General features: G+C 38.4%; 1 protein-coding gene and 1 pseudogene across 12 annotated transcripts; both read right to left on the minus strand.

Moving 5' to 3' along the window:
- Nucleotides 1–226: 226 nt before the first annotated feature.
- On the minus strand, nucleotides 227–25,835 carry Mdh1b (malate dehydrogenase 1B). Of its 12 annotated transcripts, none has more exons than XM_047542708.1 (12): nucleotides 25,707–25,769; nucleotides 21,362–21,474; nucleotides 18,613–18,747; nucleotides 18,275–18,417; nucleotides 15,975–16,471; nucleotides 12,819–12,960; nucleotides 11,322–11,485; nucleotides 8,787–8,926; nucleotides 8,444–8,495; nucleotides 4,817–4,897; nucleotides 2,161–2,232; nucleotides 227–563 (listed from the first exon to the last, which is right to left on the minus strand). In XM_047542708.1, the coding sequence occupies exons 1-12, from the start codon at nucleotides 25,726–25,728 to the stop codon at nucleotides 553–555; spliced, it is 1,572 nt and encodes a 523-aa protein (XP_047398664.1). In that variant the 5' UTR covers nucleotides 25,729–25,769; the 3' UTR covers nucleotides 227–552. The 12 variants fall into 12 exon arrangements, 10 of the variants coding, with proteins under 10 accessions (XP_047398664.1, XP_047398670.1, XP_047398673.1 ...); XM_047542714.1 differs by having other exon boundaries at nucleotides 18,613–18,760; nucleotides 25,707–25,735; XM_047542717.1 differs by lacking the exon at nucleotides 25,707–25,769 and adding an exon at nucleotides 25,635–25,654.
- On the minus strand, nucleotides 6,932–8,279 carry LOC124978842 (phytanoyl-CoA hydroxylase-interacting protein-like; annotated as a pseudogene).
- Nucleotides 25,836–25,880: the final 45 nt, after the last annotated feature.

The following is a 25,880-nucleotide window of genomic DNA, read 5'->3' on the forward strand; positions in this document are numbered from 1 at the left end:
GGTAAGGACATGTGAGCAAACACAAACACTTAGGTCACGCCTGAGAAATTGCTGGAGAAAGGAAGTGGTTCTCTCCAAAGGATATACAAGCAAAGATGCGATGACTGACAACTGTTTAAATGTTATTTAAAAAATATAATTGACACCAAACTATTTCTGAGAAAACACAATAATACACAAATGGATATAGGTAACACAAAATGATTGAACTCGTATTTTGTGTCATCACAGAATTTTATTTAATTGCCTAGCATAATATTAGTAAGGCTGAAATAAATCTTCAAAATTATTCTTTCCTAAACACTGACATTCACAGGTCTTTTTATATTTGTTATACTACCAAATAACTTTATTTTTGGTCTAATTGAATGTGTTAGAGTTCTGCAGTTTTGCCTTTGGAGTCCGTACAAGAAAGAAAAATGAAAAGATGTAACAATTTAAAAAATATATCAAGTAGGTTATGTTCTATTAGTTTTTCATTTTCTTCTTTCTTCATTCTATTTACTGGATTACTATATTCAATTTAATTCAGTGGCCAAGGGAGTCCATGTGTCAGGTAGATTCTATGGGGAAATAAAACCACGAGATCATCATTAGATATTTTCATATAGTAAAATGAATTTTGGCCTCTCTCCTGACCTTAAGCTGTTTCCATGTGCAGTCTGTTTTGGCTCCTTTGTTTCTCATAGTGAATCATGAATGCAGATATGTTCTTGGTGCTATTTCATCTCTGGGTCCTCCTTCTCCTGAATATACCAATTCTAATTCTCTGTGGTTAGCTCCATTTCAAAAGCCTATCAGAATGAAAGGTGTACTAGATTGTGTCTCTCTTATTGGACATTTACATAAGTGTGGAGACTTGGGTGAACATCCTGATTGGTCAACAAAGAAATCTATGTCTGCCCTGTTTTCATAAAATATCAGAAGAACTCAGTTACTTATTTCAGAAACTGGATTTATAGATATATCTGGTCCATTTTCTTATTCAATGATTCATTCTAAGGGAAGGATCAGGGTTCTTGTTGCCATAGCTTTGGTTATAAAAGAGGGAAGCTAGGTTCCGGGAGAGTGGGCAAGCCAGGCTGAGTGCCTGGGAATGTGGGACAGGAGAACATTTAAAAAGAATTGCATCACAAGAAAACTGGATCTTCTACTGCCCAGTTCTGTTTGTAGATAAGAAAATACTCAGTAATGTTTTGTCTACCACCAGCCATTTATGGGTTCTTGATTCTGATTTTCAGAGATGGTGAGAGGAATCAGATCTAAAAACTCTACTGTTGTAAGTAAAGAACTAACAAAATAGCATTTAAAGCACACTGAGTTTTGTACTTATTCTCATTTTTACTTATATTGTTCTTTTCACTCAAGTTTCTCTCTATGCTTGGCCCTGATAGGAGCTGCATGATATTAGACCATTTTTTTTAATGGAATCTCAATCCAAGACCATGGCTTGTGTGGAGCCAAACAGCAATCTCTACCAACTTCCTGTGAAGTTGTGGCTGCACAATAGAAATCACTGGGGAACATTCAGTGCTTGTCAGCTTCCTTCTATTCAAAAAGGTAAAGAAGTAGTAAAAATGGAAGCAGACTAGATTATTATTATTATGCTGATGTGTAATTTGTATAGGAGGATTCAGAAAATATGTGAGCCTCTGCATAAATATTTGCAAGTTAAATAAATATATATATACATATATATATATATATATGTATATGTATATATTATAGAGAAAGGGGGTGGACAATCACCAGATTTCCTTTCTCAAGAGAATTCTAACGTGGCTCTCCCAGTCTGTTCCTCTGACCCACTTTCTGAGGAGGATCCTGTCTAACCATATTGGCTATTTCAAGCTTTGCAAAGAAGAATTAAGTAGAAAAAGGAAACGTGAGAAGGAAAAGACACAAGGGGCTAGAGCTGAGGTTGGAGTATTTTGGGAGAGTCTGAAGTGAGTGTGAGATGGAAACAGTTTCAGCCTTAAATATAACTATTGACATTTTTATTCTGCCTTCAAAGTGTTTATGAAGTGTAAGAAAGGAAACAGCTTTTCAAAAATTGTTCTGTTTTTTGGACATGTTCTTCTAACTCCCATGTCTAAGATTGGCCAATATCAGCCGTGAGTATGAGCACCACAAAGACTGTCCACAGCCCTGGTGACTTACCATCTGACATCACTGGATCTTTTTCTTCATCTGGGGCTTGATCAGAAAGTATGCTACCTTTATGGCCTGAAACTAAAATTAAACACGACATGTTGGATTTAGAATATAACCAGCAGAATATGAGATGTTCTAAGCTAGTGTTTTTCAGAGGTGATAGACCAGGATCCATAACAGAGAGTGCATTTTACGTTATAGCCCAGGATGTGCACTTGTATACATTAAAATGAAACAAAGAAACAAAAACAAAAATTACATAAAATAATGTGATCTAATCTATACTTATCGTTTCTTAAAAATCTTTGCTTACTTTTTCCTTTCTGTTCTATTCTAGTTTGTTGTGGGGGAAACCTGGTCTCTTTATTCTTATCAATTTTATAATATTTAAATGAAAGAAATGCTAGTGATGAAACTGATTTCATTAATCACTGTTTTTGTTTTTTGTTTTCTTTTTACAACCAAGTAAGGTTATAGACGTCGTTTCCACAATATGGAAAGCATAGTAATAAGTGCCTTTGATTTTAATGCTTATTCAACAAATAGGTCCCAAATCGACCTGAGATCAATGCCACTTTCATCACTTTATCACTAATGAAGCATTTCAGTCTGTATGAGTATGACTTAGTAGGAGATCTGAGTTAGTGACTAAAATTTTAATTGGCAACTTAAATTCTATGTAGTCTGGGGAATTTACACTCTGCAATTTGGCTTTTCCTTCTCTACCCTGCAAAGCTGCCCGTCACCTTCCTCCTGATGGGGCTTGTTGTTTTTCCTAGTTCCTTCTCAGTACTTTCCTTGAGTGTTGCTCAATCCCTGTTGGGTCATCTAGAATGACAGTGCTGCTACACAGATGCCCAGACATAGTTCTAGTTAACTGGGCCTCTTAAGAGATCTCCTTGGTTTAGGACTGAGTTTACCATGCTCATCTGGACAGTGATTTGGGATACGTGAGAATTCTCTGTAGGACCAACGATGTACCCACGACAGTTCTGTAAGACTGACCATCTATTTCATGCTTTGTCCTGCCATCTACCAGTCACACTGATAACCATACAGCTGAACAGTACATGACCCCTCCTTACCTTACTGGGTCTACTCATCCTTTTTACATCCTCTGCTCTAGCCTGGTTACCTTACTTCATATCTTCTGGAAATAATTTTCTTTTTTTTCTTTTTTTTTTTAAACGTCCCAGGTTGGAACTTCTGGTTAAGTCTTGATTTCCTGTAATGCCTCCTTTGCCACATTCCTTCCCTCTGGTGGATACCTTTACAACCTCCTAAGGAGGAGGTTTTTTCTAAATCACACGAATGATCCCTACTCATCTTCCAGACCCAGGTCTCATGTTATCTCTTTTGGAAAGTCTTTCCTAATATTATATCAGGAGACTCTTAGGTGTTCCCATTTTACCCTGGACCTCCTACCACTTGATAAGGTCTAAAAGCTTGTGTTGTCCCTCCACCCAATTCTTATGTTGAAACCTTAACCCCAATGTACTAAACTAAAGGTGGGGACTTTGGGGGTGATTAAGTCATGAGGATAGTGTCCTCATGAATGGGATTATATCCTTATAATACAGGCCCAAGGGAGCTTGTTTGTCCTTGTGTACCATACTTTGTTTTGTTTTTGAACTGGGGATTGAACACAGGGACACTTAGCCATATCCCCAGCCCTTTTTATATTTTATTTTGAGACAGGGTCTTGCTGAGTTGCTTAGGGCCTCACTAAGTTACTGAGGCTGACTTTGAGATCATGATCCTCCTGCTTCAGTTTCCTAAGCCACTGGGATTACAGGCATGCACCACAGTGCCCAGTCAGTGTCTGGTATTTTATTATAGCAACCTGAACAAACGAAGACATCTTTCAATGAGGACATTTTTTCTTTGCTATTACCTATGCTCCATGGTAAGTACTTTTCAGGGTAGAAATTATGTTTATTTTTATGTCCCTATCATATAGCACCTCTTTCCTTTCCTTCCTTTCCTCCTTCCTTCCTTCCCTTCCTTCCCTCCCTCCCTCCCTCTCTTCTTTCCTTCCTATGGGCAAAATACACATAACATGAAATCTGCCTTCTTAAAATTTTAAGGACACAGTACAGGTTGTTAACTATGTGCACAGGTGTGCAGCAGATATCTGCAACCTTTTCAACTTACATAATTGAACTAGCAGTTTCTGAATAAATAAATGCCCATTTGTTTATCTTTAGCCATCTTAAGTCCCAGGTAGATTTCAAGTTATCTTTCTCCATCTTGCATTAAAGGATCCTTCCTTTCCTTGTGAGCCTTTAGAAGACTTATTACATACTTTATTTTCTTTTGCCCTGTGCTGCCCTGACTTCGTATGGTTTTTATCACAGAGTGTATTGGCACCTCATACTCTTGTGGCTCCCTTTCCCCTCGAGAGTGTGTGGCCAGCCTTCCTTACTATGTCCCCAGTGTTTCTCACAGCAACCAGGAAATAGAAGATGCACTGCAAATAGTGGGTAATTTCCTCCAACATTTTAAATAAATTTTAAATATGATCTTATTTTTAGTATGTGATAAGGATGACAAACGACTTAACTCCCTTTTTGTAGTTAGTGGATGATCAAATCACTTTCTTTGAAATTTAATGTTAACCTTTAGATTAAAAAAAGGCACTTTTTCACTTAAGTGTACCTACCATTTGAGCCCTTTCGTTCTTCCTGTTTGTCATCTGTGCTGGGTAAGGAGACCTTTTTATCTCTTGGGGATAAATCATGTTCTAAAAGTCAGGAAGGTAAGTATTAAATTAATTGAAGAGATTAAAAACACTCATATGTGAATCATCTCAGTGTAAGTTATTAAGCAAAGATCTTCAAACTGTGAGTATGCAATGCTCTGATTATTTCAATGCTCTAAGTTTGGGATCCCTGGCAAGGTCCAAAAGGTAACAGAGTCAAGGTCAATCAAATATGTACCCATGCATGTGTGCACAACCACCCACCTACCCCTTGACCTTTGTTAATAGGAACACAGTATATAATCAGGTCATTTTCTTTTATATGACTCTTTTTAAGGCAAATATATATGGGAAATGTAGGACTAGCTACCAATCAATGGAGTCAAATTTAGGGTAACAGTTTTATAGCTCACTCTAATGAAAGAAATTTCCAGTTCTAGTCTGCCAAATGAAGAAAGCCACCCAGAAAGCCTCTAAATTCTGAGCTAGTTTCCTTCTGTCCCCAAGCCTGTCACAGCACAGCACCCTTGACTTCTCATTCCTAAGATGTACCACAGTGGAGTCATTTATATGCATGGTCCATTAATGGATTGCAGGTTCCAAGAAGGCAAGATCATAGTTTTGTTATCTAATATCATAAATGATAGTGGAAGAAAATGTTGAACTCCAAAAAATATTTGGTTAAAGCTCTTGGTGGAATTTATTTCTATATACCTATTTCCATAGTTAAGATGGGATTTTCTCTAAAGTAAAGGAAGAAAAGACGACAGTACTTCTTATGAGCTTCTGTCTAGAGAAAATGTCAATGAAAAATATAAACTAATTGAAAATTTTCTGAGTTTTAAATTAAGTTATCTAAAACTAAATATGGTGGTATGGTTTGGATGATGTTCCCAAAAAGATATGTTGCAGTTCTAACCCCTGTGAAAGTAGGGTCTTAGTAGATATAGTCAATTTAAGATGGGGACTTATGGGATTGGGGTGAGTCCTAAATGCATTAACTGGTGTCCTTATAAGGAAAGAGAGATTTAGAAACAAACACACAAAAGGAAGACACATACACAAGGAAAGTCAGAGATTGGCGTGGTACAGCTACAGGCCAGGAATGCCCAGTGTTGGACTGGAGGCTACAAGAGGCAAGGAGGGTTCTTCCTAGAGCCTTCAGAGGGAACATGGCCCTATTGATGCCTGAATTTAAGTCTTCCAACCTTTTGACTGTAAGCAAATAAGTTCCTATTTTTTTTTTTGATGAAGAAATTCACATTTCCATAGTTTGAATGGGAAGAATATTAATGATTTCAGAAGCATGCTATTTCAGAGGCTCATTATTTTCTCTGTATTTACCTGATATTTCATAACTTTTATGAATCAGAATAATGTCCTTCATAAATTTGTTTCATTGAAGTCATCTACTTGTAACAGGACAAATACACAACTATTTGAGGTTTGCAAATTACATCTTTGACAAGGAAAATGGTTTTGTGACATGTATACAATTGCTATTAAAATGTAACTATATTCTATATGATTGTAAATATTTTATACAATATAAATAAAATTTTTTCTATTATATTTATTATGTTGAAACATAGTAGTTGTTTCCTGTTAGCTAATATAAATAACATAAATAACACTGTCAAACAACAAGTTGGAAGTGCTGACAATTCTAGGCTTCAAGATTTAACTCATGCTGCAATTACACCCTTTCATGTGGTTTGGAGTTATCCCAATATTTGTTCAGTAGATTAAAATGAATGCATATTTAAACACCATTTATAAGTCATTATTTTGTACTTTGCTAAAGCAGTCTATAATTGTTTTGTTATGTTTGGCATAAAGTAAAAATAAAAAAAAGATTGCAGCATCTAGGCAAATAAAGTGTTAGAAGGAAAACATCATCGAAAGTAGTGGGAAAGGTAGGGAATAGGAAACACTAAAACAGCTCTGAATGAAATTTGAAAAGCGGTAGTTTACTTTTGGTGATAGCAGCATGTGCATTCTTCAGTGGAAAACATCTGATGATAAAAATGGACAAAAGAGAATGCTCCTAAGGGAAGAAAAGGGGCTGAGTAAGAATAAGAAAAGTGGGCATTAACATTCAACACTGATATTACAGGTTTTGTAACTGGGATCTTTCTTTGCATTTGTAGTAGACAACTCATGAGCTGATGACCAGTGATTTCTGCCACAGTGCCCAAAAAAAGATCCACAGGGTCAGTAAAAATGACTCCTAAAATGACATCCTGGGCACAGTTGTAAACCAGCTTCTGAACAGGTCAAAAATTTATTATCCTTGGAATTTAGTTGTGGAAGGCGCAGCTTACAAAATTCATCACCTGATGATCCCATAGGGGCAATAACAAGACTCACATAATGATAAGCAGTGTACATACTGTAGAAGTCCCCAAAGTACAGGTTAGTGTTGGGGTTAAAAACTTTTTCTGCTGCAATCTCAAACCTGTATCTTCCATAAGATGAATCCTGGGGTAGCTTCCCAGTATTGAATTCAGTGCTGCAGCTGAAGAAGATGCCTTATAATTTTCCACTGATAGGAGAGCCATGCTACCACTGTTATCCTTGACAGAGGATGCATAGCATTCCCAGGGTGTTCTTGAATATTGTCAAAATATTCTTTGTGCTAGTTACGATAAAAAACAGAAAATTTCAGCATACGTCCTGCAATCACTTCAGCCTTCTCCAACAGTTGTGTTAGATGAACTTTTGAATAGCCTGCTGTGCAGAATTCTATAATTTCACTCCATTCAGATACAACATAATCACCAACAACTTGTTTTGAGGCAGTCTGCTCTGCTACTGTATATTCAGTTCTTGGGCTCAAAACCCAGTGTCCATGGACAGTCATGGGCAAGGGAACAGCTTTTGTCACCAATTTTGTTAGAACATCCTTGTGTTTAAATTGATTGGAGTTCTTGTTCTCTTTTTTGTTGAGGTCAATGAAATAGTGTGTAATTCGGTCTTTGGATTTTGAATCCATTTCCCATGAAATCTTGAATGAGTCACATATAATATTGCTTATTTTGATGTTATGTGGTACAGGGAGTTCTTCCATCTCTGCTATGCCACTCTCTTGTGATTTGTTACCATCCCGGTCACACAGCTGAACCGCCTCCAGGCTAAGGTTTTTGATCACCTCCTCACAGGGGTTGGTGGGGCTGTTGAGGGCATGATCCAGGTGTGGCACCTCCATTTTTCCAACCCCTTCTCAAGCCCACCTGCTTCATATTCAGGCTCTTCCTTGGCAGGCAGGGTGGGTCAGAGGGGTGGGACAGTTCCTATTCTTTTAAGTCACCCAGTTTGTGGTAATTTGTTGTAATAGTTCTAAAAAACTAATCAATATGGTATACCCCAAAGTTATAAGGTTATGGCATTTTTAAGATGTGATTTCTTTAGCATTCTTGTGTTTTATTTCAAAAGATAATCTGAACTTGGCAGTTTATCTTGTCAATAATTCAATTTAAAAATAACAAAATAAGGATTAGAATTATCTATATCAACAATGATTATTATAACAAGTATTTAATATTCTTTTAATAGCAGTGCAACGAAACAGCTCATTCAAGAGGTTACCTGACTGGTATGGTTGAAAAGTCATCACGTCTCCAAATGCAACAAGTTTCTCCTGTTAACAAATTTTACAATCAGAGAATTAAATGACCATAATTACCTATTTACTTATTATTTAAGAGAAAAATGCTTGATTCTTCATTTTAAATCAAGGGTATTTTTAATATACCAGAAGTTATATAATCAAATGAGTATGTTCTTCTGCAGATTTCTTCAAGCTTTCATTGCCTCATTATTTTTAGGAATAGGATACAAACTGAACCCACAGAGAACCAATGTATGCTTTGCCCTGGGGGATCAGTTTAAGCATCGTCAGTGTCAGTTCCCTTGAATGTGCTGACATTACCTGAATTAGATCACTTGTAATTCGGGTCATTATTTGTTCACTTAATTCGACATCTTTGAGATCTGTAAGAACCACCCAAGTTCCATTCTCAAATTTCACAGGCATAGAAAAGACAATCCCTTCAGGAATACCAAACTGGCCTGTGGTGAGTAGATATAAAGAAACAAAAGCATTCAGAAAAATAAACCCTATTCACTATTATAGAAAAGGACAAAAATAATAGACAACTTTTCATGAGAAGGATGGAACTAAATTTCTAGAAATTCCTCAAGGGAGGACTGAAGCGCTTACTCTGAAAGTACTGGCTGAGCACTTGTTCAAGTGCTGACCATTCTCCCATCTCCAGTTCTCTCGTATCCAGAGGGTTAATGAAAACTTTCCTTTCTCAATCTTGTCTGGATTCCTTGTACCTTTTTCCTATGGCTTTTCCATGACTCCCTATGAAGCCCATGAGCCCAAGCCATTTGCCCAATCTGGTCTTCCAGTCTTCTAGCCTACTATGGTAGTCTTACTGCCAGGGTAAGAAGGACAGGGAAAGGAAAGGAGTGGGCAGGAAAGCTGGTTATTTCCTTGGGGCTTCCAAGTCCCTGTTTGAATGTGCTCTATATAAAGATTGACATTCTTTATTACCAACCACGCACCATTCAGATAAGATTACTCCCCTTCTTTGATGCCTCAACTGAATAAGAAAATGTAGTCACTAGGATATCTTCCTCCCTTTCTGTTTTTGTTTTTATTTATTTAATTTTACAGACTGCATTTTGATTCATTGTACACAAATGGGGAACAACTTTTCATTTCTATGGTTGTACATGATGTAGCACCACACCATTTGTTAATCATACATGTATATAGGGTAATGATGTCTGTCTCATTCCATCATCTTTTATACCCCCACTCCCTCCCCGTCTACATAATCTAAAGTTCCTCCATTCTTCTCTTGCCCCCCATCCTCCCACCCCCATTATGTATCATCATCCACTTATCAGGGAAAACATTCAGCCTTAGGTTTTTTGGGATTGGCTTATTTCACTTAGCATGATATTCTCCAATTCCATCCATTTATCTGCAAATGCCATAATATTATTCTTCCTTATGACTGAATAATATTCCATTGTATATATATATATACCAGTTTTCCCCCTTCATTTTTGAATGAATTCTCTATAGAGATGAATTCAATTTTCTTTCAACAAATAAAAGAAGAGTTTTAAATACCCATTTTCCTACAAAGGTAACATAATGACTTAATGGCAAAGTTCATGAACCTTACCCTCAACTGAACAAGGTTCACTGAGTGTCTTCCATACAAAATGCTCCTACATGAAGGTGTAGAAAGATGACCCAGACAAAGTCCCTGCCCTCAGAGCACAGACACTCCAATGAAGGACACATATACAACTAAAAAGGCAGACTGCAATATACTCTCTGACAGAGGAACAAAATACTACGTGAGTGTAGAGGAGAAAACAGGTTAATTCTGACATGGGGAATTTGGAGAGATGCCTTGAGCTGCCCTGAAGTCATTGGAACAGGTGGAAGATGGGATGGTGATTCTGCTAATAATCCAAGGAATGCAAGAGTAGATCAGATTGGGGAGGAAGACAGTAAGTCAGTTTGGTGCAGGTTGGGTTGCGTTACAGCATGACAGCCTGGTTACCTGCCCAACAGGTAGCCATATTTGGCAGGCCAGAACTCAGCAGAGGGGCCCTGGCCTGAAGCACTGAAGAAAATACACTTCAGGGCCGGGGGAATAGCTCAGCTGGTAGAGTGCTTGCCTCGCAAGCACAAGGCCCTGAGTTTGATCCCCAGTACCGCAAAAAAAGAAAAAAGAAAAAGAAAAAGGAAAATAAGCTTCAGGAAAAGGAGACAGGAAAACACAAAGGGAAGAAATGCTTTAGGTAGAACCTACAGAGGACAGAATATCAGCCATTCTCTTTCCTGTTTTGTAAAAATGGTAGAAGATGGTTTCAGTTAGTCTTTATCTGCTAAGTAGGTTTTAGCAGATTAAAACATTAAGGCCGTAGGCATTTCTATTCTGTATGTGTTGATGGAGAGCAACCTCTCCATATTCTAGGGCTGACTGGTCCTCCTGCACTCCTTTGTATCCTACTCTGCATCTTTGTTCCTAGGGCTTCCTGGGACCAGTGGTCTTACTACTCTAGTCTTCCAGGTCAGCACCACTCAGACTTTCTGGCTTCCTGCAGTGGAGATGTCCATTATGAAGAGGCCCTATTTCTTCCTGCTGTCTGCCTAGAATTGACCTTGCTTTCCCTTTCTTGGCTGGGTAGAGTGAGAAAACTTCATGAAACTGAGTGTGTCTGGCTTTCCTTTATTGTAGGTTTCCTGAAGGCAGAGGCCAGATAAATTTCTATGTGTGTTTCCAGTGCAGTCATACAAAATATTGTCGAGTTTTTGAATGAATAACTGAATCAATGATTCATGGTATTGTAAAAGTTCACAGAGGTTATAGACTATTTTAAGACCTAGACAAGAGGTTTTAAATATTACAAGATATGAAAAATCCAGATTTACCTTCACTTAGTACTCCTAAAGACACAATCTCCCCAGGTGGTGAGCCATGGTACCAGTATTTCAACGTGGTAGCTATACTGTGTGCAGCTAAAATGCGTCCAAATTGTTTTCCCGTGGAGGTCAAATTTTTAATGGTCATCACAAATTCTCTTTTTACCCACTCACTGCAAGGAGAGAAAGAAATGATTTTACAATGGAGAGAGGAATGGAAATTAAAAAGGATATTCTCTGGTTCAATGGAACTATGTGCAAGGGATTAAATACATACTCAAGGCTGAACTATGACTTTATGTGCCCATTCTTCAACTGTCTTCAAACCCCATAAAAAGTTGGTGGAAAAATAATCAAGTGTAGCAGAAAGGAATCCCAAAATTTCAAATTAACACCATGATAATATGAATATGGAACACAGAAAAGTGGTCAAAGACTACAAGGAAAATTACTTTCATTACAAAGAATTTATTCTATGTAGATGTTATTTTGGAACCAGTGATATCCTTCACCTAAAATAAAACAATTTCATGAAGTACTGAATTATTTATCTTGATATTTAGGGAATAATTATGTTTTTATGGTCTGAATCTAAACTCAGGGAAGAGTCCAACTTGACTAGAACAAGTGCTGAAGGGCTGCCCCTGCTAAGGGGTTAGCACATGGCACAGCTCCATGCACCACAGGCCCTGTGTGGGCAGCACACAAGAGGAGTCTGGTCCCAGGAGGGCAAACCTGGGACACATCATTCCTAGGAACAGACCAAGTTCCTATGTTGGGAGGAGGGGAAAGTGAGGGGAAATGGAAAGGAGATGCGACAATTGGGAACTGTTGCAGAGTTTAGAAAAGTGCTTCAAAGGCACTCCTGCTGTCTCTCCTCTTCTGCCTCATCCTAATGCTGGTGTTTCCTGTGTCCATTTCATCTTCCCAACATCCTCGAAGGGGCTATCCCATGCTACTGTTTTCATTTTGCAGATGGAGAAACTAAGGCATAAAGAGATTAAGTAACTTCTCTAAAGCTACATAGCTGATAGGTGGCTGAGTTCCAACCCAAGCTGCTTGGTCCTGGGGCTGTGTGCCTCACCACCTCTCAGTTCTGCTTCTCTTGGGACACAACACCCAGCCTGGTCTGGCCTGCTTATCATCTTTAATTCCTCTTTTTTGAAATGCCTCATATAATTTAAACTTGGATATATATCTGTCTTTACATTAAGATTCCCTTTACATATAATTGTTTTAGAGATAACTTTAATAAAATAAATGAACTACTTTAAGGATAATCTGACATATAAAATACATAATTTCAAAATCAAATAAATTAGGATTGGGGACAACTTGAAGATATTCTGTGGAATTTTCTACATTCCTTTAAAAGAAAGCACAAACACGACTATAAAAATGTGAGTTAGTTTTGTACAAAGATTTGTGGATGATTCTAAAGAAAGGAACAACTATTGTACATTTATTTAACTTTGCTGGTAAACATCACTTAAAAATATACCGTACCTATCAAAAATCACATCTAGAACAGGGCGAGAAAATTGGGGAGGTCCCCAAATGGCACTGTCATGTCTGTAAACCCGGGCTTTCCTCAGATCAACATAATTATTTCCAGTGATATTACCCCAAATTATCACATCTTTGATGCCTGAGAATAGAAATAAAAATAATCATAATGAATAATAACATTAATACAAATACATTAAAATAACATCATATAACATTAATATAAAAATTACCTGAATCCTACTTTTTGTCTATTTTAAGATTGCTCCAATGGCTATAAAATGAACTGAAGAGTATATTCCCTAAAACTGTGAATCACCTCCCTAATTATCAGCACTTGGCAATCACTAATAATGCTCTGTGAATGGTATGGGTATATGATTAAAATCAAGGAATACTGAAATAGTTCCTGAAAGAAACTGCTAATGAAAATTATACACTGGGGTTGGTCCTGGATCTCTATAGCAAAAGACAGGTTAGGAGAGAAGAGGGTGGGAATGGATCTTAGGTAGATTCCCATCAATGCCTGTCTCATCCTCTGACATTCTCTTCTTCACCAAAATGGTTCATGAAGTTGGAGTAGTCACTTCTCCCTCCACTGCCCTACTCCCAAGAGATCTTGCAATGTGCACTTGGGCTGTTCCATTAGCTGCATGATGTAGGAGCTTGGGGAAGGTGGTAGTCAGGGTTTGGAGTTCATGGGATCCCCATGAGGGAAATAATTCTCTAGATCCAGGTAAACATAAGGTAGATTTTCTTCTTAGATATTAAAGAAGACTTTTAATCTCACTGGGTTTCATTTTTCTTACTGATTCTGAGGCTCTTTATAGCTTTAAAAACCCTAAATTATGATTCAGAAAATTAGTGAACATCTGCTGCTTTTTGTCTCTCTTCCTTTTTTTCTTTAACAGTATCCTGGGTTTTTTTTTACATAATTACCCTTTCTTCAAATTCAGTCCATGTGGTTTAGATGAAGCTGTTGTTATTCCTTAGATTCAACAATAGACATGAGACCCACATTCTACCCTCTTGGACACAGTGACTGATTCAGAGATGGGCATGTGCTCTGAACCTGGCCAATGAGTTTGTACACTTTTTATACAAACCAGTGGGAAAGAAAGCCCTCTTTCTACTGGTTAGGTAGAAAGAGGATATGACTTGAGGATGCTAGTGGTCATATTGCACACCTTAGAGCCTACCTCAGAGTAAAACTAGCTGAAGCATCAGTCAGAAGAAGGGACAAGCAAGTCCTGATGAGCCCCAGCATTCAACCAGACATTAAAAAAAAACCTACCACTTCAGGCACTTTGAGTTGACTTTCTATCACTTGTAACACTGGAGTCCCAATTTAAGACAATTCACATGGCCTGAGAATGTGTGAACTGAACGTAGGGATATGCTGAACCTGGCTTTTCTGAAAAGGTTTGCCACCCTCTTGTCATCTGTGATGATCGCTGAATGATTCCCTTAGTGGTTTTCCTCTTTCACATTATTCTGCTTAACTGTTTTTGTTTATACTGGGCTTCTCCTTGCTGTTCCATTGACAAGTCCACTTCGATTACTGTTCCTCTAATGTCTCTCCTTCTTTGTCCTGGCTTTCCTCTATTTTTATTTTTTTCCTGATCATCACATGCTTACTTGCTTTAGGTACAGCAAAACTTATAATAATGGAACCAGCAGACCCACAAGACAGCACCTTTCTGGCTGAAAGCCCTATGTTACCAGCCCCCAAGACATATACCTTGTTTAAAATTTTTTATCACTGCCTCTTCTTGACACTTTTCATCAGTGTATTATGGATCTTTTGTGATAAGTCAGTGTCTACATAAGGTTGATGACAGAGATAAAATGGTTGGGAAATGTTTCATTTCCTAGTGAATAATTTAGCATTAATTTGATCGAGTTTTATACTGACTGGAGAGGTAAGACACTAAAGATATGTATACAATAATACCAGGAGTTATACTTCCTGCGGTTTCACTGGGAAGAAATATATAAAGCAGTACTGGCTCTAATATTAGGGGCTCATTAAAGTCCTCCAAGGCCCTGATTTAGGTACTTGAGGCTCACATTTCATTGTGTTTCAATCTTGCTTGAGAAGTTAAGTCTTGTGTCTCCTTCCATTCTCAGTATTTCACCTGCTCCATTTCTGGGCACAAAGAACTAAAATATGTCAGATGTGATATTGCCTTTAAAATAGAACAATCCATTTTGTTATCCAGTTTCACCTTCACATGATTCCGATGTCTACCAGTTCAAAGATGAATAGAAGCAGAAACTGATCAGATATTATAAGCCTATCAATATGTTTTAACATCCTTGCAAATGTTATCATGTGCTAGGCACCCTTCCAAGCACTTCAGAAATATTATCTCATTGAACTCTTACATCTATTCTGAAAGGGAGGTACTGTTAACATCCTCATTTTACAGATGAGGAAACTGAGGCACAGCAAGTTTGCTCAAGGCCACATGGATGGGAAGTGGGGCAAAGTTATTTTAACATAGTCCTAATTTTTCTTAAATGTTGATTACCTTAATTGACTATTATTGAGGAAAAATTGAATACTAGGCTTCAAATTATTACTTGACTATTATAGACCTTATATTAAATATCTGTTCATTAACTTATAATGAGGGACAGGTCAGATGTAAAAGCTGGTAAAAAAAATTGCCCAGTACAGTTGTCTCCCTTATCCAAGATTTTACTTTCCATGACTTCAGTTACCCTCAGTTAACTACAGTCTAAAAACACTAAATGAAAAATTCCAGAAATAATTTGTAAGTTTGGATAACTTTTATTATAGCATACTGTTGTAATTATTCTATTTTATTATTAGTTATTGTTGTTAATTTCTTACTGTTCCCAATTTATAAATTAAACCTCATCACAGTATGTACATCTAGAAATGAACAGTATAAGTAGGGCCTAGTACTATCTGTGGTTTCAGGTATTCCCTTGGGGTCCTAGAATGTACCCCCTGAATAAGAAGGACTACTGTAGTTGAACTACTGTAGTTAAATAAGTTCTTAGTATCTGCTGCCTACATTTATTCTAGAGATCCAGAAAATCCTAGGGAATGAAGCCTTCTTCCTAGCTGCTTGAAATCATGTTGTTTCAAAACACAAACACAAACATCAGCAGGAGTTCACTCACATGAAGCAGTTGTTTTCAGTTTTCTGGCTACTGCAGCCTTGGCTTGGCCTTCCACCCCCAGAGCCACCGCGATAATGTTGTGTGTGATGCTTGGGGCATGTATCATAAGCAAGACTGCTTTAAGATTCACAAAGGTTTTTCCTCCCACAATAACCCTGACAGACTCGTGAGCATTTTTCTCAATCAGGTACCCGTACAGACGACACAGTGGCAACCGGCTTCTCAGGCACTCTTCCAGACAGTACACCTCCTCCTCGGTGCTATCGTCCAGGACAATGACCACATGGGCCTGGTGGAAGGCATGTTTCACTTCAGTACAGCTGGAGACGCTGCGGAGGACGGGTGACGCCAGGTCCTCGGTCTCCATCACCAGGCTTCTGAGATGTTCTTCCGTCTGCTCCTTGTCAAACAGAGTTAAACTAATTTCTGTCTGCATCCCAAACACTTCACCACTCGTCAGTATGGGAAGGAGGTTGTAGCAGGCAGGAGAGGTTGCACTGGTAAAAATGTACAGTTGAATTATAAATGGTTAGATTCTTTGCCCTCTTAAGAGTTTATTCTTAATAGATATTTCTGCATGTGCACTGTAGAATGATTTAATATTTTAAAGCACTCATACAGTTGCATAGACATTTTTAGGGCTAAAATTTGGAAGAACAAAAAAATTTTCATTAATAACCCCTTGCTCTGGGCATCTGAAAACAATCTCAAGTAAGACATAAAATGATTGCAAGTAAGACCTGTACCTGTGCTATATGGTTTTCAAATAAAACATAATTCCCCATATGCAGAAAGCAAAATTTCAAAGAAATATATCAAACTATTTCAATTACATGCTTACATTTCTTCTTGAAAAAGACCAAAGTTTCAGTTAGCCACAGCTTTCTTTTATTTTATTTCATAAGTTTATCTACAAAGTGATGACTTTTTTTTTAGAAAGGACCATCTTTTCCAAATTCTCACAAAGACAAATCCTTATAAAAATGGCTAGGATCAACACAGGCTGTGTATGGTGTCTCTGTAACCACACTTTGCAAGTATCTGGGTCTTCTATTTCTGTGATAATCAACTGTAGGGAGTTGGGAATTGCATGTGAGAATTTCTGGCACTCACAATGGGCTTAGGGAGGGGTGCAATGGAAGTTTCAACAGTATCTATACCATTCTGATGTTCTTCAAATGTGGCATTTATTAAATCTGGGTTATAGGGTCATAGATGTTTACTACACAATTCTCAATTTTTTCCTGTATTTATAATATTTCAAAATAACAAATAATCTTTAAAGTAAGTGTACATGTTAGATACATACATATAGTAAGAAGGATAATGTGAGAGACAGACTGAGGGGTGGGGGAAGGAGAGAGGGAAAGGGAGAGAGCAAGAAAGACAGAGACAGAATACAGAGAGTGAAAGAAAGAGAGAGTACAAATGGATGGAACTGGAGAATATTGTGCTAAGTGAGATTAGCTAGACTCAAAAGTCAAGGGTTGTATGTTTGCTCTCATATGTGGAAGCTTGAGAGGAAAAATGAAATAAAAGGGATCTCATGAAAATAGATGAAAATAAAAGGGAAACCAGTAGACTAGAGGAAGGGGATGGGGAGGAGGAAAGGAGGGCACAAAGAAATGAAACAGACCAGACCGTGAGTTGTACATGTATGAATATATCACAGTGAAGACCATTATTATGTAAAACTATAGTGTACCAATAAAAATCAAATTAAATGAAATCAAAGAAAGAGAGAAAGTGACAGCAAAGACTTCACTGTGTCCCAGACAGGGAGCAGTGGGGAGCAAACCTGAGAAGGAGAACAAAGGAGGAGGAACAGGTGAGGGGAGTAGGGATACAGAGAGTGAGCACATGAGGAACAGTCAAGGAAAACCAGCAAGTGGGAGAGAGGAGCAAGCAATGGTCAGAGAGACAGTGCCAGAGACAGAAATCGGGAAAAGCGGTCATACTATAAAGTTGCTTTTAGGTTAAGTGTGTGTGTGTGTGTGCACGCTCGCATATGTGTGTATATGCACATGTGTGCAAGTGTGCATGTGTGTGTGTGTGTGTAAAATCTAGAACTCATACATGGGGTTATAGTGGGGAATACACACACACAGACAACCATATCCCTAAACATGAATGTGCATGCACATGTTAAAACACACACACACACACACATGCACACACCCACACAAACATACCTCAAATTTGACATTCAGGTATTCTTCCATCATGAAATTAATCCCTTCTCATTGTTCTTTCTAAAAATAAAAGCTAATCTCCTATATCCTAGGGTTTGACTATCTCACCTGGTAATCCAGACCTGCAAGGGGCTGATGAGATCTTTCTGGGCTTCTTTCTCCAGCTCTTTTTCTATATGTGCCTCCAGGTTCTCTTGAGCAATCACCATCATTAGCTCAGTCATCATGCTGGAGGTAACATCATAGTAAAGCTAAACATTGGGAACAAAAAGTCAACTTCAGAAAATAGATCATTATCTAGTAATGGCCATAATGGAAAATTATTGTTCTATGTCAAACAGACTAGAAAGAGAGATGACAGAATATCTCAGAAAGTAAGACATTTAAAACACAAAATCATGTAATAGCATGATAGTTTTTTTGAACAGACAAGTTAATTTATGCACCTGAGCATGCTCCAGGAACTCATTATATCCTCCCAAAAGCAAACCCTTTCCTCCACGATCTAGCAGCTCTCTCCAGATGATGGGGGACTTTTGGTGATTCCACTTATTCTTTTCACACACATCTTTCAGCCACTCCTATTGAATGACACTCCAAGAAAAATCATATATTAGATCTGCCCAAGAATTCAATTCAATACCAATTTGGATATATTTAAACAGTAAAATGTAAGTATAAAAAATAATGATGATTTAAGTCACAAATTAATAAAGAAGAAATATGATTTTCAAATTCATTGGTCAAATAAAGTTACTGGAAGTTGGTCTTTGGGAGGAGGAGATCTGGAGTACAAATGTTCAACTTAAAGACAGTCCAGATGTTTAATTAGACTGATTTTTAAAAATGACTTATTCCCCCTGTATTCTTCTTATATATGAGCTATTTCCAGTTTTAGGGACACATAAATTTTGATATTTCTTTTCTGTGGACATTGTTTATATGGTTCAGACTGAATGAGCTAAAAGTCACCTGGGAATTCCTGCTAATATTTATCAGAAAAAGTTTAAATTATCATTATCTGATTTGTGTATACATAGGTCTTCCAGTGATAAGATCTAAATAAACTGGGCACAGTGATGTATACCTGTAATCCCAGGGGCTTGGGAGGCTGAGGCAGGAGGATTACAAGCTCAAAGCCAGTCTCAGCAACTTAGTGAGGCCCTAAGAAACCTAGGGAGATCCTATCTTAAAATAAAAAATCAAAAGGGATTGGGATGTGGCTCAGTTGTTAAGTGCCCCTAGGTTCAATCCCCAGTATTAAAAAAAAAAAAAAGAAAGAAAAGAAAAGAAAAGAAAGAAAAGATCTGAGAAGGCATAATAAAATATCTACTATTAAAAAAGTACTAAATAACCCCAGTGGATGAAATAACAGTTGCAGGCACAATGGGCTTACAAATGAAACAGAGGTTATATAATAGCTAAGAGAAAGGGCTACCACTCACTAAAGTCTACCTAGTTATTGTGCTGCTAAATTTTCAGTGTGCTAGCAACAAAGACCAGTGCTGTTCCCTGAAAACGGCACTATGGTTTGAAGCTAGCAGTTAGCTTCTTTGTGGCAAATTGATCACACTGAACTACTACCACCCTAAAAAGAATAATGATTTATTTAGATTTGTATCAACATGTATTCTGGGTAAATAATGGCCTTTTCTGCTCTTAGAGCTTTGACCAGCACCCCTGGATTAGGGCTTGCAAAATTACTTTGAACTAAGGAACTCAGTTTACAGAACAGAAGTTCAGTATTTAGCATATAACCATGGGTTCCACTGCCCTTATCATATATCACATCACCCAAACAAATAGAAGGGCAGGACAGGCCACCAAAGGTACAGGTGCTAGCTTTAAGACTGATACCTTGTAAGGATGGGGTATCTCTTTCAGGATGTTATACACATCATAAATCAATGTAGTGTTTTGCCCTCATATGTAGAATACCTGAATCCAGGAGCCAAGGGGTAGAATGGAGAGTGATCCTACTTACCATCACTCCCAGGGACCCACTTGGGTAACCTGTGCTTTCACAAATTCTTACTCCAAACTGTATAGGTTAGGAGATTCTAAATCCTAAAGAGAGACTGCTTCTATCAAGGGAAACAGAGAATACCACTAAATTTAAGCTATGGCTTCCATTAATCACATTGAGCTCCTGTGCCAACAGACCAGCAGGCAAGGAGAGGAGTTGCCATCCTTAAAGGGACAATTACCCTGCTGATGAGGAGCATGGAGGGCAGCCATTGCTCAGTGTAAGCAGTAAGGAATATTTAGAATATTTTCCACTGGTGCGTCTTTGTTATTTCCCTGCTTGATTTTGACAGTAAATGAAGAAGTGTAGCAATTATATCCTGAAAAGGGAGTAGGACTCAGATCCCTTAAGGACACAGATTTAGGTCATCACACATCACAGATTTAGGTCATCACATCGTGTTTTGAATAATATGGTCCCACTGTCTTGGGACTGCTTGGTAAAAGCTTGGTAATAAGTCACCTAGACCAGTAGAGGATGAAGGGACTATATAATGGATAGTAGAGAAGAGTGTCAAGTGTCAGTTTGGCCCCGAAAACTATGAGCAATGGAAAATATAGTTCATTTGACTAACATTAATCCTGAAAATTTCCCCGGGGAAAGACATCAACCAGAATCCTGAAGGAGCTATTACTAAATGGTATAGATTATTACATGGATCATGTGGGTCCAAAGGCATAATGGGTATGCCACACAGGATGCCATTGAGTCCAGATTCTCCCTTTATAACCAAGGCACTCAAAGTTCCTTCTCAAAGTCTGCTTATGAGGCAACTCAGTCACAAAGACAGATATTTTAAATAAATAATTCCTCCCTACCATTAGAAATCAGTATGGAAGAGCGTGTAAAGAGAACAAGTGAAATTTAAGCTAGCTGAATTCTTGGATGGGCTGGGGATGGAAGAACCAAACTTATTCTACTTATGGTTAGGTTTTGTTTGTTCTATTAGGTATTATGCAAAAAGAAATAATGTTTTGAGACTGATAAGTAAGGGCTCATTTCATTAGTATTCAAACATCATTAGTACTTGAACATTCATTACTGGAGGTCAACATGATACACTAGTTACTAATTTAGTCAAATTAAAATGAAATTTTGTGCACACAAAAGTTTAACAAATTGTCAAGTTTTTTTAAAAAGACAAATAACAAGGAAAAAAGCCTTCTTACCTCCCAAACATCAGGATGTTGTGTAATTTTATATATTTGAAAATTGGGAAGATTCTTTTGTAAATAGTCTGCCAGAAGTTCTGCTTTTGCATAATATGGACAATCTGCTCTACCTAAAAGAGTGTAAATGTTTTCTTTCATCACACAGAAATTATCATGAAGTAATGAAATTAATCATAGTTATAATTTTATAGCAAAATTATGGTATAAACTTCTATGATATAAACTTCTGATTTTTATTATATTAAGAGGTTAACAAATATCATCAATTAAGCATAAAGCTCTAACAATGAACTAGTCACCAAAAGCCACTCAAAGGCAAAGCGTGAGTGAGGAGTGGTGGAGAGGGGACCTGTGGAAATCAAATGACATGTGGCCCATAGTTGTAGGGGAGGAGAAGCTGAGCGAGAGAAGAGTGTGGATAATTTCCATTTTCTGGCTTGGATAAATGATTGTAACTTTACTAGAAAGAAATTATGGATGAGAAGTTTAATTTCAAACAAGTGTAGTTGGAGATATCTATTGTATATTTAAGTGGGTACAACCAGCAGTTAGTCAGATATCTAAGTCTGAAGTTCATGTGCCATGTAAGGGCTCCGGACATAAATTTTGCAGATCACTGTGTAGGAAGTTAAGTCCACCAAAGGAAATATGCCTGGGATTAAGACAGAGCAGGAGGGACAGGGAAAAAGGGCCAAAACTTCTTTGTAACACTCTCCCTCAATTCCGGTCACTAGTTCTTCAATGGCATGGGAACTCCCAAGTTATCAAGCTCCCTCTGTTTATTAGCCTCCCAGTCTAGTTCAAATCCATTGCTTATCACTTCAAATCAATCTGTGGCTCTTGTTTTGAATAATCTGGTCCCACTGACCTGGATCAGCTTGGTAAAAGTCCTTCACCTTGAATGAACTCAATTCTCAGCTTTCTCTGTGCCTGGATCCCATCTACTAGTCACTGCTGGAGTAACATGGTGGAACCAAGCAGAGGGATAATATTATAAATTCATGGTCACCAGTCTCAATTGGCCCTCAGCTCTGCCTGGTGATCTTTCTGCTTCTCTTACTAGCACTCTCTTCTGTTCTTCACAATGACTATTCCAAATTTTATGCCCATTTCCTCCAAATCTCTTCTCTGACCCCACCATTTCTCTGCACTATCACAAGATGGTAGACAGGGGCTAGAGATGGACTGCAGGACTGCAACAGAACAAAGAAAAAAACAAACAGAAGAAAGAGAAGGAAGAAGGAGAAGGACACTGACAACAGTGATGATGATAATAGACAACCTTGCTTTCTACTTTACTAAAACCAAACCAAAGTAAACAAAATGGCCTCAGTTGGGAAATCCTGCAATCTCCTGCCATCACACCTGCAAGCCAGTCTGCATCTGGTTCCATCCTTTCCTTCTTTCTCCTTTTCCATGGAAGAGGAATCCCATCTCCTGTCTCAGTCTAATCCTACCTCTTACGTACACCTTGAATCGCTGCATCTTCTGCCCTCTAAGAAACCTTGCCGAACTGATTATTTTCCACAGATAGAATCTTATCTGTTTCTAATGCTCCCTTTCAACACATAAATGAATTCGAGTTATACTGTTTCTCTTGTGCTAAAAAACACAAAGTTCTATGTGCCCTTTTCTATTAAAACTTCTTTTAAAAACACTCCACACTTGCCACCCTCAATTCTCCACTTCAAGTTATTTCTTATTCCACTGCCATCTAGTTTATCTAACAATTCTCTAGGTTACTAGTGTCCTCTGTGCCACTAAATACAATGGATTTTTAAAAATCTTTTTCTTATTGACCCTTGACAGTACTTGCTCTGCTACCCTCCTCCACTCTTCAAAAACACTCAGTATAATGGGGCATTCTGCAGGTTTTCCTTCTACCTTTTGGGCTATTCTTCTCTATACTTTGCAGGTCGCTACTCCCTTATTGACCCATTAAAAACATCATTGTTCAAGGCATCTTATCTTTGTACCATATGTTTTCTTCTTAGCCAATCTCCACTCCCTTGGTTTCAAGTAGCAATCTATATTTCCAGCTCAGACTCTCTGTACCTAGATGTCAACATATACCCTTCTGTATTCTTCCATTTCCTTCTAAAAGTCTCACAGGTATTCAGCATGCTATGATAGCTCCCTACCAAATGTACTCCTTCTCCTATGTTCTTTTTATGTTCATCTTCCCAGTTACTTAAGAATATGGAGCATCTGGAGTATTAAGCCTATTCTTCTGTTTAATTTTTTTCAATGACTCCTAATCTATCCAGTTATCCCAATCCCCAAATAATTACACATCCAGTTCTATAGCTTCTGCCTCCCTCATGTCTCTACAATTCACTCACTTCTCTCCATTCCACTGTCCATGGTGCTAAGGCAGGTTACCATCAGTGCCTTCCTGGTCTATAGTGTCAGTCTCCTAACTGGTCTGTGGGCATTCAGTCTTTCTCTCCCACACCATGGCATGATAGTCAGACAGACAAAATGCAAATATGATTATGTTCTCCCCTTCTAAAAACTTTCCAGTTACTTTGAATAATGTCTAAATACTGAATGGGCTCAGAAGAATCTACATTATCTACCTCAGGTCTCATCTTAAGACAGTCTCTTCTTTGTACTCTTTGCTCCAGTGCTACTAAACTTATTTCAATTTTATGCTTATTGTATACTCTCGATTATCACTAAACTAGTTCTCCTCACTCCTACTCACTCCCTGACACCCATGTTTCAATTGCTGCTCCTCCCTATCTCTTCTCTTTTAGGTGACTTTCACCTTTCAGGTATCTATTTAAATAGCTCCCTGTGGAAAGCCCTAACCTGTCTAAGTAAGATTCCCTGCCACCACTACTGAAGAACTCTACCTTGCAACTGTCATACACAACACTTTCTGTAAAATATTCAGTCTTCCAAAGCTACAGTTAGTTAATGCTCAAAAATATTCTTCTGAATGAAGCAAAGGAAATAGATTTGGGCAGATGGTAAATATCAATTGTGTTCAATGCATCAAAGAAGTTGAGTAAGACAAAGAATGAACAGCTTTAGTAAAAGTCATTGGTGACTTTGGTGGGGCCAGTTTCCATAATGATGCAGAAGTGGAAGCCAGATTGAGTGAAATGAAGATAGAAGAGAAGCCTACTCTTTAAGAAACTTGCTGAAGGCTCACACTTGTAATTCCAGCAGACTCAGGAGGCTGAGGCAGGAGAATTGCAAGTTGAGATCATCCTCAGCAATTTAGGGAGACTCTGAGCAACTTAGTGAGACCCTGTCTCAAAATTAAAATTAAAAGGGCTTGGGGATGTAGCTCAGTGGTAAAGTGCTCCTGGGTTCAATCCCCAGAACCAAAACATGGAAGGAAGGAAGGAAGAAAGGAAGGGAGGGAGGAAGGAAGGGAGGAAGAAAGGAAGGGAGGGAGGAAAGAAGAGAAAGAAGTAAATAAACTTGTTGAGAAGAGGAGGAAACAGGTACAATATCAGCCCCCTCCATGGTTCCTTGCTGCCAGTTCACTCCCTCACCTTGCATTGCTGCCAAGATGGGCTTCCTAAAATGCAAACCCATGAAGGACTCTCCTGTCTAAAACTTTTCATAACTTTTTTTGAATTCCTTATTGGTTCCAAGATACAGCGCAAGCATGTTTGCTAGGTGTGTATGAGATGCAAAACAATCTGTTTGTCTCCTGTTCCTGTAGATCTAGCTCCAAGGACCTATATTCAGATTATCCATTAGACCATGAGGCTTTGACCCTCTGCTTTATCTGGAATGGGCTCCCTATCCAAACCTTCACAACTCAGTTCCGCAACAGTTCCCCTAGTGAGTTCCTTGTGCCCATTTTACCCCAACCCCCACCTCCAGATTCGGGGTGTATTCTTCCAGAGGTCAGGGGACCTTTCCCTCATTTCGTTATTCGCACCATATCAAAAGTATTTCATTGCGTGTTTTTGTATCCCATGAGAAAGAATACTCCCCAAGAATGCATCCCCCTCCCCACCTGCCCACCGTATCCCCTGTGTTCAGCTGTGCTTGTCAAAGTGTCACAGTCCAATAAACTTCTTTCAAAGCACAAGAAAGCCTGAGTCCGTACAGAGGCTGGAGATGTTAGAAATAAACAACAGTTAAGAAGGTCACTGTGTTCAATGAATCGAAGAAGTTGAATAAGACAGACTAAACAGCTTTAGTAAAAGTCACTGGTAACTTTGGTGGGGACAACTTCCATAAGAGGCAGAAATAGAAGCCGGATTGAGTGAAATGAAGGAACGAGGACAGAAGAGCAATCTACCCTTTAAGCGGCCGTGGGAGGCGAGTTGTTGGCGTGTTGAGACACCTGTGGGCGAGCGCGGGGATCACTCACCAGCAATCACGAATTTGGCCATGTTTAAACGAAACCCAGAGGCAGGGACCACAGCGGCGTGGTTTCCGGGCAACCGCGCCGCCAAGAGTGGCGCAGGCGCAGTCTGAGGCTGGCGCGCTGAAGTCTGACGCCCAGCCGGATAGTTAGGCAAAGTTGTGACTTGAATGGATTACG

The sequence above is a fragment of the Sciurus carolinensis genome, chromosome 3 (assembly GCF_902686445.1).
Source record: "Sciurus carolinensis chromosome 3, mSciCar1.2, whole genome shotgun sequence".
NCBI lineage: Eukaryota > Metazoa > Chordata > Mammalia > Rodentia > Sciuridae > Sciurus > Sciurus carolinensis.

Coding starts and splice junctions, on each gene's coding strand:
- Mdh1b (XM_047542708.1), bottom strand. CDS start 25,728: ATGGCCAAATTCGTGATTGCTG. Junction 11,486..12,818: donor CTAGATGTGATTTTTGATAG/GTACGGTATATT, acceptor CTCTCCTTGCAG/TGAGTGGGTAAAAAGAGAAT. Junction 2,233..4,816: donor AGAACGAAAGGGCTCAAATG/GTAGGTACACTT, acceptor GTTTAATTTTAG/TTTCAGGCCATAAAGGTAGC.